Source organism: Salvelinus fontinalis, unplaced genomic scaffold, assembly GCF_029448725.1.
Source record: "Salvelinus fontinalis isolate EN_2023a unplaced genomic scaffold, ASM2944872v1 scaffold_0062, whole genome shotgun sequence".
NCBI lineage: Eukaryota > Metazoa > Chordata > Actinopteri > Salmoniformes > Salmonidae > Salvelinus > Salvelinus fontinalis.
In genome coordinates, this window is record NW_026600271.1 from 234225 (window position 1) to 252387 (window position 18163).

The following is an 18163-nucleotide window of genomic DNA, read 5'->3' on the forward strand; positions in this document are numbered from 1 at the left end:
TCATAACTAATCATGCAAAAAACATGTACAGTTGACAGGAATGTTAGTTCATGTAGAGACAAACGATTATGCATTTTTTTATCATAAAGTTCATTTATGAAAATCGCGAATTAGCAAGCTAGCTGACTAGCTAACATTAGCCAGCTAGCTGACTAGCTTAATGGGTGTTGTGACATGAGTATGAAATTGTAATTCTGGTTGTTTTAGGAACTCCTGAAACAACCAGCAAACCAGGCTGTCGTTTTGGGAAACAGTGGATGTATAGAATCTAGCTAGCTGAAGATTTTACTGCAAATTGAATGTACAATTTTGTAAGCTTGCCTTGCTGATATTTGCCATGCAGATAGATGAAATCACGTAGCTAGCTATGTTCTTGCCTATTGTGCAGTGGATGATTAAAATCCCTGTATTCCCATGGATGTGTAGCTAGCCATCTAACCGATCTGTGTATGGACCCAAACGTTTGGTATACATATTAGTTCAGAACCTAGCTATGAACCTCAGCTATCATAGCCAGTTGTATCAACTTCAAAACAGCCTGAATGACATTAATGAAGCCTATGGATTGAGTAGAATATAATATCATGTTGTACCAAGGATGCAAGTCGTATATACATGTAGTTATTACCATTGTTGATAAATCGTTTAATGTTGACAGGAGAACAAGAGGAGACAATAGGACGAGGTGGATCATTTTATAATAAGGCCGTTTAATCACATGTAAAGACATCTTAGTAAAATCTTGCAGCAAGGCTCTTTCTGTCTGATTCTTATAGAATCGTCCAGAAAAGAGGTAGTTTAAGCAGTTGTACAGTTTTATATAGACAACAAGCAAAGTGGGTTGATCTGGAAGTCTGGCCTTCCGATTGGTCGATCTGGGTCTTGGGTAGTCCTGAACAGGCCTGGTGTCCACGTTCCATTGGTTCCTGAGATAGTTCTTTGTCTTGAGCTCCAACCATGAGTTGTGTGTGTCTGTGGTTATCATGGGGGAGGGGAATTATGTGTGTCTGTAGTTGGTGTCTTAATAAGTCCAGCATATGTCCAAGAGAAATGAGGAGTATGTGTATTTATGTATAAAATATGACTTATGTATAAAAGATGACTTATGTTGAAATGTTGTTATTACTAGTTTCCAGTCTCTATTACAATTTCTTACACCATGCATGAGATCCCCACATTGTAGCCTGTACATTTAATATATTCACTGATCGTGTACTGTACCTTGGCAAATAAAGGTGCAGTTTAGGTATGAATGTCTTTGAGATGATTTTTCAGTCATATCCAATACCAGGAGTATCAAATTCCAGTCTTTGAATGACGCTGTGTCTTCATGTATGTATTACAATTCTACACTTCAACAGTGTTTACCAATCTTGGTCCTGGGACATCAATGGTTACACATTGTAACTAATAGACTAGAAACAGGATTTAACTAGTTAATTCATATATACAGAAATATAATGTTAAAAACCAGAACACTACACTTCCTATGCATCATGTAAATACTCCAACACCGGTTCATCTCAATATCTAATGCCCTTCATCTGCATTGATCTGATAAACACAGGATAGGTGGAGTATTTCATCACATTACACTTCATTTCAACCAGTAGAGAATGTGAAACGCTTAATTGAAAAGCTCATTATCCAAGTGTTATAAATACAAGTTCAATATGTCCTTCAATCTGTTGTGCATTATAAAAACAGAGGAAGAAAGAGGAGGTGGAGAGGTGTAAAAGACAGAAAGGGAAAGAGGTAAGCACATAGGAGCAGGGAAGGCAGCACATGATTAATGAATCACAGTGCTACATAAATATTCTCTCAGTTCATCACAATTACATAACAGTGTCTCTAGTCGGCCTAAAGGTTATCTTAAAAGCAGGTGAGGTGGCTATGATGGGACTGGGGGTTGGCATCCTCGCACATCAAAACATATCTGCAGACGAGAGACAGATGGAGAGAGAGAGCATGTTTAAGCCTTGTGTTTTTATTTTTTATTCTAACATTGTTAGTCATCAATCAGGAGGTGAAATGCAAAACTGACCTTGGATCATTAATAATACTTCCTGTATAATATAAACTGACCTGGGATCCTTAACTCTGGGACTACTGCATCTCTCTGTATTTCAATGTAAAGCATCTCTTTTCTAATAGTTCCTGTTGTCCTGACCAAGTGACCTCTCACCTCTGATCATGCTGTGCCCTCTATGTAGCCAGTTCAGATGCAGGAGGGGTTCACCGACACAGCTGATATAACCTAGAGGATTTAGGGAGAAGGGGAGAGAGGGATGAAGTGAAGGAGAGAGACTGTTATTGAGCAATGAAGGTAGTTAAAGCGACAGTGTTCAACAGGAATCTGTGTGAGGCCTCACCTGGTGTCCACACCACACTAAGTGGCTGCAGAGTACTTTATGCTGAAAAACATGAACGGACCCACAAGGACAAACAATATAGCGTAGTTATAGAAATAATGAAGTGTCTTACTATTCTCCATGGTTGGCCCTCTTGCCTATTCTTTGAAGGTGGAAGGAGCCACAATTATACACCTGAGCCTGCTTACTGCACAACACAATCCATCAATCAGATTGATACATGAGTGTGTGGGTTATAGGGTGTCTAATTGTTCTACATTTTTTCAATATTGGATGGCTCTTAAAAGAGCCTTTGGTTGAGCATAGTGTAGTCTATGGTGTTGCCAGGGAACAGCACCCTCTTTGAAGAAGTAGGAGGTGAAGATCTCCTGCACACGGATTGCCTCTCTTGCTGCGTTGTTGGACCCCATCCTTGAAACATCCTGCAGAGCAGCAGACTCCTCCTCTGGGACACGGCGGCGAGCTGCAGATCCCCTCCTGGTCCTCGTGTCCATCCTCATGAAGTTACGCAGGACACGGGTAGCCTTCACACATCTGAATTCCTCCAGGAGGCAGTCCCAGATGACCCTGGTCACCTAACCTTGCAGTGCCCTAAACGGTAACTGTAGGCAATCGTTTTGAAGGAATCTCCAGTTACAAGGTATCTGTAGGAATATGGAAGACAATGTAATTATTAGACTGTTACATCACCGGGTCATTGTGGATTACTAAAGTATAATATCCCTGATAACAAATCATGATAACATTGGATTGATAGATGCATGGGCACACATATGTACATGTGTAGCATGTGACAATAACAGGATCATATCAAGGACGGCATCACAAATGAATACATAAATACCACTTGAAGCTTGATGATGAGTTGATCATTTGAATCAGCTGTGCAGTGCTGAGGCAAAAACAACAATGTGCCTCTTTGAGTCCCCAGGACTGAGAACCACTGCTCTTCATTGGGACCTCTTCATATGTAGACTGGCTTTCATAGCACTCTTTATCTGAGGACAGAAAACCTCACAAGAAACACACTTCATTATAGTCAAATTACACCACACTGAATATTATGTTACAATTATCTCCGTCCTCACTTCTACAGACAGGAACTACACAAAAGTACCTGCCCTATCCAGAATAGCCTCCTCTCTCACTGACAGATGGGGCTGCTATCCTTTCACCCTCCATGGCTGTTAGCTAGCTACCTACAAATGCATTTGGAGTTTGTTTTTTACAGTGATAAATACATCAAGATAGCTAGCTAATATGAAGTTAGACAGCTGATGATATTTAATTCACTTAGCTATCTATCTATATAGTATTTGAAGTTGGTCAGATAGCTAGCCAGCCAACTAGCTAGCTCATTTAGCAGCTCATTTGAGTTAGCTTTCTTTCTGTAGCTAGTTAGCACATAGTACATTGTTGTTTTTTTACATTTTCAATATCTATTTACTTACTTACTTGAATAGGTTCTCCCAGCCATGTGGACAACTGGAAACAGGGCAGCAAAGTTTGTCACCAGAGCGTTTACCGCTATTTATCTAGTGTACATTCACCCTCAGTCACCTTGTCTTAGAGAGATTTACATGGTTATCAAAACGTCACACCAGGGTGAGCCTAAACAAATCACAGCCCTGTGGGGAAAATGAATGGTGGGAAAACGATGTGAACCATTTCCCTGTTTGACCTGTAGTTGTTATGGATATTATGACTCTACAGCGCCCCACAGTGGACGGGTCACAATATGTTCCATTGATAAAGCAGACTTTATTTAACCTCCATGACGGGTCACAATATGTTCCATTGATAAAGCAGACTTTATTTAACCTCCATGACGGGTCACAATATGTTCCATTGATAAAGCAGACTTTATTTAACCTCCATGACATCTTGTTTTTACATGACGTTGTAGATTGCAGCGGTATATAGTATGTATTTAGGATGTTTTCAGCGTGTTTTTAACTCTTTCAGACAATGGATTAATCACCATTTTTAAAAACAGTACACTAACATTACATTAAGTAAACTCAATTTTGACAGCCCAAACAAAAACACAAATTCTCTGTCAGAAACACAAGTCAGAACACAGCCTCTCTATTCTCTCATGTGTTTTCAGGTCCTCTGACTGGGAAAATGTCTTTCCACAATGAGAGCAGGGGTATGTCTTCTCCTCCTGTGTATTTGTATGTATTCTTTCATGCTCTTTCAGGTACCTTAACCGGGTAAATCTCTTTCCACACTGGGAGCAGCGGTACATCTTCTTGTGTTCTCTCATGCTGGTTCAGGTTTCCTAACTGGGAACATTGGAAAGGCTTTTTTCCTGTGTGTGTCTCTTATGTGTTTTCAGGCTCCCTAACTGAGTACAACTCTTTCCACACTGGGAGCAGTGATGTCGTCCTGCTGGTTTGGACGCCTCTGAGTCTGGTTCCCCTGAAGGACTCTTCCTGCTGTCAGAAGGAGAGTCTGGTGTCTCTCCTGTCAAAGACAAACAGATTATTTAATTAAACAGACTTGAATGAAACCTCCACATGATAAAACTTCCTATGACCTTTAATCTAGACGAGATCCGTCAATCACCTGAAGTCAGTTTTCACAAGTATTATTAAACCGACTTCAAAATTCAGGTCTCTGTGTGCTTCTTAGGATGTCCAGGCAGGTGATTCACTTCTAACCAAAGTCTTGCAGGTGTTTACATGGTTTGACACATCTGCCAGGTAATTCACTTCTAACCGAAGTCTTGCAGGTGTTTACATGGTTTGACACATCTGCCAGGTGATTAAAAATCTAATTTCAGTACCAGTGTATTATATATACTTTTTTTCACCAATGTCATGACATCCAATTGCAACTCCTCTACGGACTCGGGGGAGAGGCGAAGGTTGAGAGCCACGCGTCCTCCGAAACATGACCCTGCCAAGCCGCACTGCACATCTTGACACACTGCTCGCTTAACCTGGAAGTGATACTGCCTGCATTAGAACCATAAAATGATGCAGCTGATGATCATTAGATTAGAACCAGGGACTGTAGTTACGCCTCAAGTGACGCCAATGACAAGCATACCCATTACATGATGCAGCCACCACCATGCTTGAAAATATGTAGTCAGTGATGTGTTGAATTTGCCCCAAACATAACGCTTTTGTATTCAGGATATAAAGTTAATTTCTTTCCCACATTGTTTTTCAGTATTACTTTAGTGCCTCATTGCAAACAGAATGAATGTTTTGGAATATTTGTATTCTATACAGGCTTCCATCTTTTCACTCTGTCATTTAGGTTAGTATTGTGGAGTAACTACAATGTTGTTGATCCATCCTCAGTTTTATCCTATCACAACCATTAAACACTAACTATTTTAAAGTCACCATTGGCCTCATGGTGAAATCCCAGAGCGGTTTCCTTCCTCTCCAGCAACTGAGTTAGTGACTGGGTATATTGATATACCCTCTAAAGTGTAATTAATAACTTCACCATGCTCAAAGGGATATTCAATGTCTGCTTTTTTTACCCATTTACCAATAGGTGTCCTTCTTTGCGAGGCATTGGAAAACCTCCCTGGTCTTTGTGGTTGAATCTGTGTTTGAAATTCACTGCTCGATTCACTGCTCGACTGAGGGACATTACAGATAATTGTATGTGTGGGGTACAGAGATGATGTAGTCATTCAGGAATCATGTTAAACACTATTATTGCACACAGAGTGAGTCCCTGCAACTTATCATGTGACTTGTTAAGCAACATCTTTACTCCTGAACTTATTTAGGCTTTTAATTACATTTGTAAACATTTCCAAAAACATAATTCCACTTTGACATTATGGGGTATTGAATTCATTTAACCCCAGTATCTCTACTTGCACATTCATCTTCTGCTATTCACATTCACATTCCCTACCATTCCAGTGTTTAATTGCTATATTGTAATTACTTCGCCACCATGGTCTATTTATTGCCTAACCTCTCTTATCCTACCTTATTTGCACATGCTGTATATAGACTTTTCTACTGTATAATTGATTGTATGTTTGTTTATTCCATGTGTAACTCTGTGTTGTTGTATGTGTCATTGCAAATGAGAACTTGTTCTCAACTAGTCTACCTGGTTAAATAAAAATATTTTTTTTAAATTCTGGATGTAACACAACAACATGTGGGACCAGTCAAGGGGTGTGAAAACTTTCTGAAGTCTCTGTATATATATAAAACTCCCCCCACCCAGCAATCTAATAGTATCAGTAGAATCTGTTGAAATAAAACCACAGATAAATATACCTAACATAGTACAATCTAATAGCATCAGTAAAATCTGTTGAAATAAAACCACAGATAAATATACTCAACATAGTACCTCTATTAAACAATACATCGGAATACATCAGAAATAGTTACACATTATAGAGACCCATTCATGGATGTACAGGTCTGTTGGATAAACCATCAGAAATAGTTACACATTATAGAGATCCATTCCTGGATGTACAGGTCTGTTGGATAAACCTTCAGAAATAGTTACACATTATAGAGACCCATTCATGAATGTACAGGTCTGTTGGATAAACCATCAGAAATAGTTACACATTATAGAGATCCATTCCTGGATGTACAGGTCTGTTGGATAAACCTTCAGAAATGCCCGCTGCTGATTTCTTCCAGGTGTCCATAGCGGACACCCTGGTCCTGGCCGTGGACAAATTCTCAGTCAGAAACATAAGTCAGAACACAGCCTCCCTATTCTCTCATGTGTTTTCAGGTCCTCTGAATGGGATGTTACGTTCCCCAGTTTCTGTGTTCTGTTTTGTATTTGAGTGTGTGTTTCAGGAGATGGCTTCCTGAAGTACTCCCCAACCAGCTGATTGGTCAACCCCAGGCTAATTGGTGATTGGAGCTGACCCCGCCCCCTCGTCAAGAAGCAGCTGACACTAATCACCATTGCCACCTGAAGATAAAAGCCAGTGTTCTGCCCCAGGAGTTTTGGAGAGAGAGGGTAGAGGAGAGAGATGAATTTTGGAGAGAGATGAATTTTGGAGAGAGATGAATTTTGGAGAGAGATGAATTTTGGAGAGAGATGAATTTTGGAGAGAGATGAATTTTGGAGAGAGATGAATTTTGGAGAGAGATGAGATAAGGAGTAGAGATTTGGAGATAAGGAGTAGAGATTTGGAGATTGAGAGAGAGAAAAATTAGATTGTGATATAGTGTGGGTTGTGTATCAGAAAGTGTGGTATGTACTGTTGTTGTTGGTAGCAGTTTTTCTATGTCCTGTGTTTGTGAAATCATTAATAATTACTCTGTTTCATTTGTTCCCAGGGGGGAAGGAGAAGGCACTTTGGGAGTGCTTAGGCAAGAGGCCCGCCTGCATACATATACCCGTAGAATATTATTGTCTAGGCACACTAGGTAAGACCTGGGCAGACCACCCCCTGTATTTTGGTTAGGGCACCAGACGGTGCTAAGTTAGGTAAGTTAAGTGGGTAGGCAGGTTAGATAGGAGAGGGGGAACTTTGATATTTACTTTCTTTGCTTTGGTTCCGTCCAGCCCCTTTTCCCCATATTACCGTGTAAGAAAATAAATCCAAGTAAACGGTAAAATCTGCTTTTGTGTCATCCTTGCTCGCACCTACAGTCCATACCTCTTGCACTTCAGAGAGTTGAGTTATAGCAGGGAGTTGCGTTCCCTCTTCTCAGAGGCGTGCGTAACATGGGAAAATGTATTTTCACAATGAGAGCAGTGGTATGTTGTCTCCTCCTGTGTATTAGTATGTTGGAAAGGCTTTTCTCCTGTGTGTTTTCTCTCATGCTTTTTCAGACTCCCTGACCACCTAAAACTCATTTCACACTGGGAACATTGGAAAGGTTTTTCTCCTGTGTGTGTTCTCTCATGTGTTTTCAGGCTCACTAACCAAATAAAACTCTTTCCACAGTGAGAACAGTGATAAGGCTTCTCTCCAGTGTGTATTCTCTCATGCCCAACCAGGGCCCCTAACTGAGTAAAATTCTTTCCACAGTGGGAACAGTGGTATGGCTTTTCTCCTGTATGTATTCTCTCATGCATTTTCAGGCTCCCTAACCACCTAAAACTCTTTCCACAGTGGGAGCAGTGGTGTTGGTTAGGCGTCTCTGGGTCTGTTTCCTCTGAGGAACTCTTCCCGTTGTCAGAGTCTGGTCTCTTTCCTGCCAAAAGACAAACAGATTATTTAGTTAAACAGAGAGACCTGAATGAAGCCTGTACTAAATAAATTTGTCTTCCTATGAGGTTTAATCTAGACTAGATCCCTCAATAACCTGAGGTCAGTCTTCACAACATTACATAATTAAAAATAAACTTGGTGACGGTGAGATTTAAAAACAAATGATGCAGAGCTGCAAATCTAATCTCTCAGGGAATGTCATGATGTCATAATAAGAGCTCTATTATAATAGATAATGTCATGGTTACAGGCTGAGCAGAGCTCTATAATAATAGATAATGTCATGTTTATAGGCTGAGCAGAGCATTATAATAGATAATGTCATGGTTACAGGCTGAGCAGAGCTCTATAATAATAGATAATGTCATGTTTACAGGCTGAACAGAGCTCTATAATAATAGATAATGTCATGTTTATAGGCTGAACAGAGCTCTATTATAATGGATAATGTCATGTTTATTGGCTGAGCAGAGCTCTATAATAATAGATAATGTCATGTTTATAGGCTGAACAGAGCTCTATAATAATAGATAATGTCATGTTTTAGGCTGAGCAGAGCTCTATAATAATAGATCATTTCATGTTTATAGCAGAGCTCTATAATAATAGATAATGTCATGTTTATAGGCTGAGCAGAGATCTATAATAATAGATAATGTCATGTTTATAGCAGAGCTCTATAATAATAGATAATGTCATGTTTATAGGCTGAGCAGAGATCTATAATAATAGATAATGTCATGTTTATAGGCTGAGCAGAGATCTATAATAATAGATAATGTCATGTTTATAGGCTGAGCAGAGATCTATAATAATAGATAATGTCATGTTTATAGGCTAAACAGAGCTCTATAATAATAGATAATGTCATGTTTTAGGCTGAGCAGAGCTCTATAATAATAGATAATGTCATGTTTATAGGCTGAACAGAGCTCTATAATAATAGATAATGTCATGGTTACAGGCTGAACAGAGCTCTATAATAATAGATAATGTCATGTTTTAGGCTGAGCAGAGCTCTATAATAATAGATAATGTCATGTTTTAGGCTGAGCAGAGCTCTATAATAATAGATAATGTCATGTTTACAGACTGAGCAGAGCTCTATAATAATAGATAATGTCATGTTTTAGGCTGAGCAGAGCTCTATAATAATAGATAATGTCATGTTTACAGGCTGAACAGAGCTCTATAATAATAGATAATGTCATGTTTATAGGCTGAGCTCTATAATAATAGATAATGTCATGTTTTAGGCTGAGCAGAGCTCTATAATAATAGATAATGTCATGTTTATAGGCTGAGCTCTATAATAATAGATAATGTCATGTTTTAGGCTGAGCAGAGCTCTATAATAATAGATAATGTCATGTTTATAGGCTGAGCAGAGCTCTATAATAATAGATAATGTCATGTTTACAGGCTGAACAGAGCTCTATAATAATAGATAATGTCATGTTTTAGGCTGAGCTCTATAATAATAGATAATGTCATGTTTACAGGCTGAGCAGAGCTCTATAATAATAGATAATGTCATGTTTACAGGCTGAGCAGAGCTCTATAATAATAGATAATGTCATGTTTACAGGCTGAGCTCTATAATAATAGATAATGTCATGGTTACAGGCTGAACAGAGCTCTATAATAATAGATAATGTCATGTTTTAGGCTGAACAGAGCTCTATAATAATAGATCATGTCATGCTTATAGGCTGAGCAGAGATCTATAATAATAGATAATGTCATGTTTATAGGCTGAGCAGAGATCTATAATAATAGATAATGTCATGTTTTAGGCTGAGCAGAGCTCTATAATAATAGATAATGTCATGTTTATAGCAGAGCTCTATAATAATAGATAATGTCATGTTTATAGGCTGAGCAGAGATCTATAATAATAGATAATGTCATGTTTATAGCAGAGCTCTATAATAATAGATAATGTCATGTTTATAGGCTGAGCAGAGATCTATAATAATAGATAATGTCATGTTTATAGGCTGAGCAGAGATCTGTAATAATAGATAATGTCATGTTTATAGGCTGAGCAGAGATCTATAATAATAGATAATGTCATGTTTATAGGCTAAACAGAGCTCTATAATAATAGATAATGTCATGTTTATAGGCTGAGCAGAGCTCTATAATAATAGATAATGTCATGTTTATAGGCTGAACAGAGATCTATAATAATAGATAATGTCATGTTTATAGGCTGAGCAGAGCTCTATAATAATAGATAATGTCATGTTATAGGCTGAGCAGAGCTCTATAATAATAGATAATGTCATGTTGATAGGCTGAACAGAGCTCTATAATAATAGATAATGTCATGTTATAGGCTGAGCAGAGCTCTATAATAATAGATAATGTCATGTTGATAGGCTGAGCAGAGCTCTATAATAATAGATAATGTCATGTTTTAGGCTGAACAGAGCTCTATAATAATAGATAATGTCATGTTTATAGGCTGAGCTCTATTATCTGTCTATAGCTTGACAACATTCATCTGTTTTTGTTATATGTATTATCTAACACTCACAATTTCCTTCCTTTTTGGTTACTAAGCAGTTATATCAACATTTAGCAACTACGTTAAACTAACAACATTAGCAAACCCGTTAGCTATATTTCAGAGGTTAAAAGTTGGATATTAATTAAATTGTTGGTGAAGGAGCGTCCCGTCCACTAGATTATACGTCACACTGGCAGCATCGCCTCAACCGAAAAGACGCACATCGCCATCTGCTGACTGGATTGGGTAACGCAGTTGAGGAACCAAAAGTTTATTTTTCATTTATTTCATAAAAGTGTAATCTAACCAAAGTCTTGCAGATGTTTACATGGTTTGACACACCTCCCAGGTGATTAAAAATCAAATTTCAGTACCAGTGTATTATATATATCTTTTTTCACCAATGTCATGAAATCCAATTGCAACTCCTCTACGGACTCGGGGGAGAGGCGAAGGTCGAGAGCCATGCGTCCTCCGAAACACGACCTTGCTAAGCCACACTGCAAATCTTGACACACTGCTCACTTAACCTGGAAGTGATACTGCCTGGATTGGAACCATAAAATGATGCAGCTAATGATCATTAGATTAGAATCAGGGACTGTAGTTACGCCTCTAGTGACGCCAATGACAAGCATACCCATTACATGATGCAGCCACCACCATGCTTGAAAATATGTAGTCAGTGATGTGTTGAATTTTGCCCCAAACATAACGCTTTTGTATTCAGGATATAAAGTTAATTGCTTTCCCACATTGTTTTTCAGTATTACTTTAGTGCCTCATTGCAAACAGAATGAATGTTTTGGAATATTTGTATTCTATACAGGCTTCCATCTTTTCACTCTGTCATTTAGGTTAGTATTGTGGAGTAACTACAATGTTGTTGATCCATCCTCAGTTTTCTCCTATCACAACCATTAAACACTAACTATTTTAAAGTCACCATTGGCCTCATGGTGAAATCCCTGAGCAGTTTCCTTCCTCTCCAGCAACTGAGTTAGTGACTGGGTATATTGATACACCATCTAAAGTGTAATTAATAACTTCACCATGCTCAAAGGGATATTCAATGTCTGTTTTTTTACCCATTTACCAATAGGTGTCCTTCTTTGCGAGGCATTGGAAAACCTCCCTGGTCTTTGTGGTTGAATCTGTGTTTGAAATTCCCTGCTCGACTGAGGGCCATTACAGATAATTGTATGTGTGGGGTACAGAGATGAGGTAGTCATTCAGGAATCATGTTAAACACTATTATTGCACACAGAGTGAGTCCCTGCAACTTATCATGTGACTTGTTAAGCAACATCTTTACTCCTGAACTTATTTAGGCTTTTAATTACATTTGTAAACATTTCCAAAAACATAATTCCACTTTGACATTATGGGGTATTGAATTCATTTAACCCCAGTATCTCTACTTGCACATTCATCTTCTGCTATTCACATTCACATTCCCTACCATTCCAGTGTTTAATTGCTATATTGTAATTACTTCGCCACCATGGTCTATTTATTGCCTAACCTCTCTTATCCTACCTTATTTGCACATGCTGTATATGCTGTATATAGACTTTTCTACTGTATAATTGATTGTATGTTTGTTTATTCCATGTGTAACTGTGTTGTTGTATGTGTCACTGCAAATGAGTACTTGTTCTCAACTAGTCTACCTGGTTAAATGAAAATAATTTTTAAATTCAGGATGTAATACAACAACATGTGGGACCAGTCAAGGGGTGTGAAAACTTTCTGAAGTCTCTGTATATATAAAACTCCCCCCACCCAGCAATCTAATAGCATCAGTAAAATCTGTTGAAATAAAACCACAGATAAATATACCTAACATAGTACAATCTAATAGCATCAGTAAAATCTGTTGAAATAAAACCACAGATAAATATACCTAACATAGTACAATCTAATAGCATCAGTAAAATCTGTTGAAATAAAACCACAGATAAATATACCTAACATAGTACCTCTATTAAACAATACATCACAATACAGCAGAAATAGTTACACATTATAGAGACCCATTCCTGGATGTACTGGTCTGTTGGATAAACCTTCAGAAATAGTTACACATTATAGAGATTAATTCCTGGATGTACAGGTCTGTTGGATAAACCTCCAGAAATAGTTACACATTATAGAGATCCATTCATGGATGTACAGGTCTGTTGGATAAACCTTCAGAAATAGTTACACATTATAGAGATCCATTCATGGATGTACAGGTCTGTTGGATAAACCTCCAGAAATAGTTACACATTATAGAGATCCATTCCTGGATGTACAGGTCTGTTGGATAAACCTTCAGAAATGTCCGCTGCTGATTTCTTCCAGGTGTCCATAGCGGACACCCAGGTCCTGTGAATCCTGGCCGTGGACAAATTCTCAGTCAGAAACACAAGTCAGAACACAGCCTCTCTATTCTCTCATGTGTTTTCAGGTCCTCTGACTGGGAAAATGTCTTTCCACAATGAGAGCAGTGGTATGTTGTCTCCTCCTGTGTATTAGTATGTTGGAAAGGCTTCTCTCCTGTGTGTGTTCTCTCATGCTTTTTCAGAGTCCCTGACCACCTAAAACTCTTTCCACACTGGGAACAGTGGTAGGGCATTTCTCCTGTGTGTATTCTCTCATGCTTTTTCAGAGTCCCTGACCACCTAAAACTCTTTCCACAGTGAGAACAGTGATAAGGCTTTTCTCCTGTGTGTATTCTCTCATGCGTTTTCAGACTCCCTGACCATCTAAAACTCTTTCCACAGTGAGAACAGTGATAAGGCTCTTCTCCTTTGTGTATTCTCTCATGCGTTTTCAGACTCCTTGACCACCTAAAACTCTTTCCACAGTGAGAACAGTGATACGGTGTTTCTCCTGTGTGTATTCTCTCATGCGTTCTCAGGACCCATAACCACCTAAAACTCTTTCCACAGTGAGAACAGTGATAAGGCTTTTCTCCTGTGTGTTTTCTCTCATGCGTTTTCAGACTCCCTGACAACTTAAAACTCTTTCCACAGTGAGAACAATGATACGGCTTTTCTCCTGTGTGTTTTCTCTCATGCGTTTTCAGACTCCCTGACCACCTAAAACTCTTTCCACAGTGGGAGCAGTGGTGTTGGTTAGGCGTCTCTGGGTCTGTTTCCTCTGAGGAACTCTTCCCGCTGTCAGAGTCTGGTCTCTCTCCTGCCAAAAGACAAACAGATTATTTAGTTAAACAGGGAGACCTGAATGAAGCCTGTATTAAATACAATTGTCTTCCTATGAGGTTTAATCTAGACTAGATCCCTCAATAACCTGAGGTCAGTCTTCACAACATTACATCATTAAAAATAAACTTTGTGACGGTGAGATTTAAAAACAAATGATGTAGAGCTCCAAATCTAATCTCTCAGGGAATGTCATGATGTCATATTAAGAGCTCTATAATAATAGATAATGTCATGGTTACAGGCTGAGCAGAGATCTATAATAATAGATAATGTCATGGTTACAGGCTGAGCAGAGCTCTATAATAATAGATAATGTCATGGTTACAGGCTGAACAGAGCTCTATAATAATAGATAATGTCATGTTTATAGCAGAGCTCTATAATAATAGATAATGTCATGTTTATAGGCTGAACAGAGCTCTATAATAATAGATAATGTCATGTTTATAGGCTGAGCAGAGCTCTATAATAATAGATAATGTCATGTTTACAGGCTGAACAGAGCTCTATAATAATAGATAATGTCATGTTTACAGGCTGAACAGAGCTCTATAATAATAGATAATGTCATGTTTATAGGCTGAGCTCTATAATAATAGATAATGTCATGTTTATAGGCTGAGCAGAGCTCTATAATAATAGATAATGTCATGATTAAAGGCTGAACAGAGCTCTATAATAATAGATAATGTCATGTTTATAGGCTGAGCTCTATAATAATAGATCATGTCATGTTTACAGGCTGAGCAGAGCTCTATAATAATATATAATGTCATGTTTACAGGCTGAACAGAGATGGTTGTTTGCCATTCTGTGGGACAATTAAGTTGTGATTTTGTGGTGGGGGGGGGGGACTCTGATGGTATACACGTTACAGTTAAGCAATAAGACCCGAGGAAGTGTGGTACATGGCCAATATAGCATGGTTAAAGACTGTCCTTAAGCACGACGCAACGCAGAGTGCCTGGATACAGCCCTTAGCCGTGGTATGTTGGCCATATATCACAAACCCCTGGGGTGGATTATCGCAATTATAAACTGGTTACCAACGTAATTAGAGCAGTAAGAATACATGTTTTGTCATACCCATGGTATACGGCCTGATATACCACGGCTGTCAGCCAATCAGCATTCAGGGCTTTAATCACCCATTTTAAAATGTAGCTTTAACATTATATTATCACATAAATTCCTATAGTACAGAACAACATTTTCAAGTATAGAATTTCAGTAGCATGCTGCTTAAAAACCACACATTCATTCAAAACCTTTAGAGAGTTAGAGCCCGTTTTTAAGACAGTACTTACTGGTGGTAATCAGATCTCCTGACTCCTCTGTCAATATGGCCGTTATCTCTCCCTCTTTTTCCTTCTTCACTCCAAAAACTGCATCCTCCTCTTTCTCTTCCTCCTCCACTTCTTTTACTGTAACATCCTCCTCCTCTTTCACTCTGAACGCGTCTTCCTCTTCTTTCACTATAACGTCTTTCTCTTCTTCTTTCACCGTAACAGCCTCACCCTCTACTTCTTGTTTTACTGTCACATCCTCTTCTTCCTTCTCCTCTTTCACGACAATGTTCAGCCACAGACCCTCTTTCTCCGTCCAGCAGACCACCTCTTCTTTAACTGGAGGGGAGAAGTTTAGGGAGCTCATGTTCGGAGATGTTAGCTAGCTAGTTAGCATTAGCGACTAGCCTAGCGCTAGGCAAATTTAAGACGTCTGCCTGACTAACAACGTAAATATGAAAATAAATGGGGCAACTCGCTATAAAACAGAAGTATGTCTAAAACACATAGGCAAATATGCACTGAAACAGTCTAAAAAGCTTGAATGTTTAGGCCATGTCGCCTAGCAAGCTACTGAAGTGACTGACTCGCTGTTGTTGTTGAAGTGTCCCGTCCACTAGATTATACGTCACACTGGCAGCATCGTCATCAGCTGACTGGAGTGGGTAACGCAGTCTAAGGAAATTTTTATTTTATTACCTGACAAAAAATTGTATTTTTATAATCTATTTATTTAAATAATAATATTATATTGATACATCCAAAGGAAAGCATGTGTTGATTGATTAGTGAAGATGTGTAATGAATGAGAATTTAAACTTTACATCTAAGCTGCATTTAAGGCAATGTCATATTCATTCAGTCAAACAAACGCTCTGCAGCGTCTGGTTTAACAGTGATCTACGTTCTATGAAAGCTGCTGGGAGCAAACTGGAGAATAGCTAGAGGAAAACAAACCTAACTGTGCATCCCCAGTCCCTGGTATATCACCAGACTGTACAAACCTAACTGCATCCCCAGACCCTGGTATATCACCAGACTGCATATAAACCTAACTGCATCCCCAGGCCCTGGTATATCACCAGACTGCAAACAAACCTAACTGCATGCCCAGTCCCTGGTATATCACCAGACTGCATACAAACCTAACTGCATGCCCAGTCCCTGGTATACCACCAGACTGCATACAAACCTAACTACATCCCCAGTCCCTGGTATATCACCAGACTGCACAAACCTAACTACATCCCCAGTCCCTGGTATATCACCAGACTGCATACAAACCTAACTGCATCCCCAGTCCCTGGTATATCACCAGACTGCAAACAAACCAAACTACATGCATAGTCCCTGGTATATCACCAGACTGTACAAACCTAACTGCATCACCAGTCCCTGGTATATCACCAGACTGCATACAAACCAAACTACATGCATAGTCCCTGGTATAAGCTGGTATAAACTCCAAGAAGGCGTAGCAGTCGGACGTGTGTTTGTCTTGTCCCGCGTAAATAGTCCTCGTATTTTTCGTATACATTTCGTATATATTTTAATTTCACTTTCCATCTTGGAACTGAATATAGATTCCCGCAACCCGCCTCACCCAATGTGGTACGGATCTGCTATTTTTTATACTTTAGAACCGTAACCCCAATCAGAAGCTAGCCAGATAACTAGCTACTAGCTAGTAGTCAGTTAGCCACTGCTGCGGTCTTCGCCCTTAACTCGGACACCAGCCAGCTTCAGCTCGGGCAAATACCTGCCAGTCTGCAGGCGCGATATCAACCCAGAGAATATAGGACTGCTTTTTCTCTACCACATCACCGGATTCCTGACGCAAGCTCTGGACAATTACACCGGATCATCGTCGCTAGCTAGCTGCAACCAGGTGGCTACTACTGGCTAATACCTCTGTCCCGAAACAAGCACCAGTTAGCCTTGAGCTAGCCTCGAGCTAGGCCCATCTGCCGGCTAGCCGAAGAGGCCTACCAGCGAATTATTGGGCTACAATACCTCTTTTGCCAATTGGACTGGACCCTTTATTGCCGACACGGAGCCCCGCCGATCCATCACGACTGGTCTGCCGACGTAATTGTCCGAGGTGGTTTCAACAGGCTTTTCCATTGCGACGTTTCTGAATACCCATCTGCTAATTATTAGCTGTCTTATCGGCTGCTATCTAAATAAATATACCGGACAATTTTTTTTTCTTTTTCCTGGGTCACTATATCTATTTTGCCAATTGGATCGATCCCCTCTACCACACGGAACCCCACTAATCTACCGACAGAAACGAACGAGGTGACAAAAAAAATATAAAAAAAATAAAATAAAAACAGACCTCCATCCTATGTTATCTTGCTACCGATAGCCAGCTACCCGGCCAGCTGTCTGGATCGCCGTGCCCCCAACCAACCTCTACTCACTGGACCCTTATGATCACTCGATTAAGCATGCCTCTCCTTAATGTAAATATGCCTTGTCCATTGCTGTTCTGGTTAGTGTTTATTGGCTTATTTCACTGTAGAGCCTCTAGCCCTGCTCACTATATATCCAACCTCTCAGTTCCACCACCCACATATGCGATGACA

At 39.3% G+C, this 18163-nt stretch overlaps 2 protein-coding genes and 1 long non-coding RNA gene across 4 annotated transcripts in view; all 3 read right to left on the reverse strand.

The window, feature by feature from the left end:
- Positions 1-18163, reverse strand: part of LOC129842718 (zinc finger protein ZFP2-like) — a 213879-nt gene that overhangs the window by 77850 nt on the left and 117866 nt on the right. The gene's annotated exons all lie outside the window — the stretch shown is intronic.
- LOC129842736 (uncharacterized) lies at positions 691-8587 on the reverse strand. The gene is made up of 3 exons (XR_008757675.1): positions 8440-8587; positions 2186-3016; positions 691-1936 (listed from the first exon to the last, which is right to left on the reverse strand). It is a non-coding gene; the product is annotated as an uncharacterized LOC129842736 (long non-coding RNA).
- Positions 12311-17576, reverse strand: LOC129842728 (zinc finger protein 32-like). Its single transcript, XM_055911355.1, has 2 exons — positions 15594-17576; positions 12311-14260 (listed from the first exon to the last, which is right to left on the reverse strand). The coding sequence occupies exons 1-2, from the start codon at positions 15937-15939 to the stop codon at positions 13476-13478; spliced, it is 1131 nt and encodes a 376-aa protein (XP_055767330.1). The 5' UTR covers positions 15940-17576; the 3' UTR covers positions 12311-13475.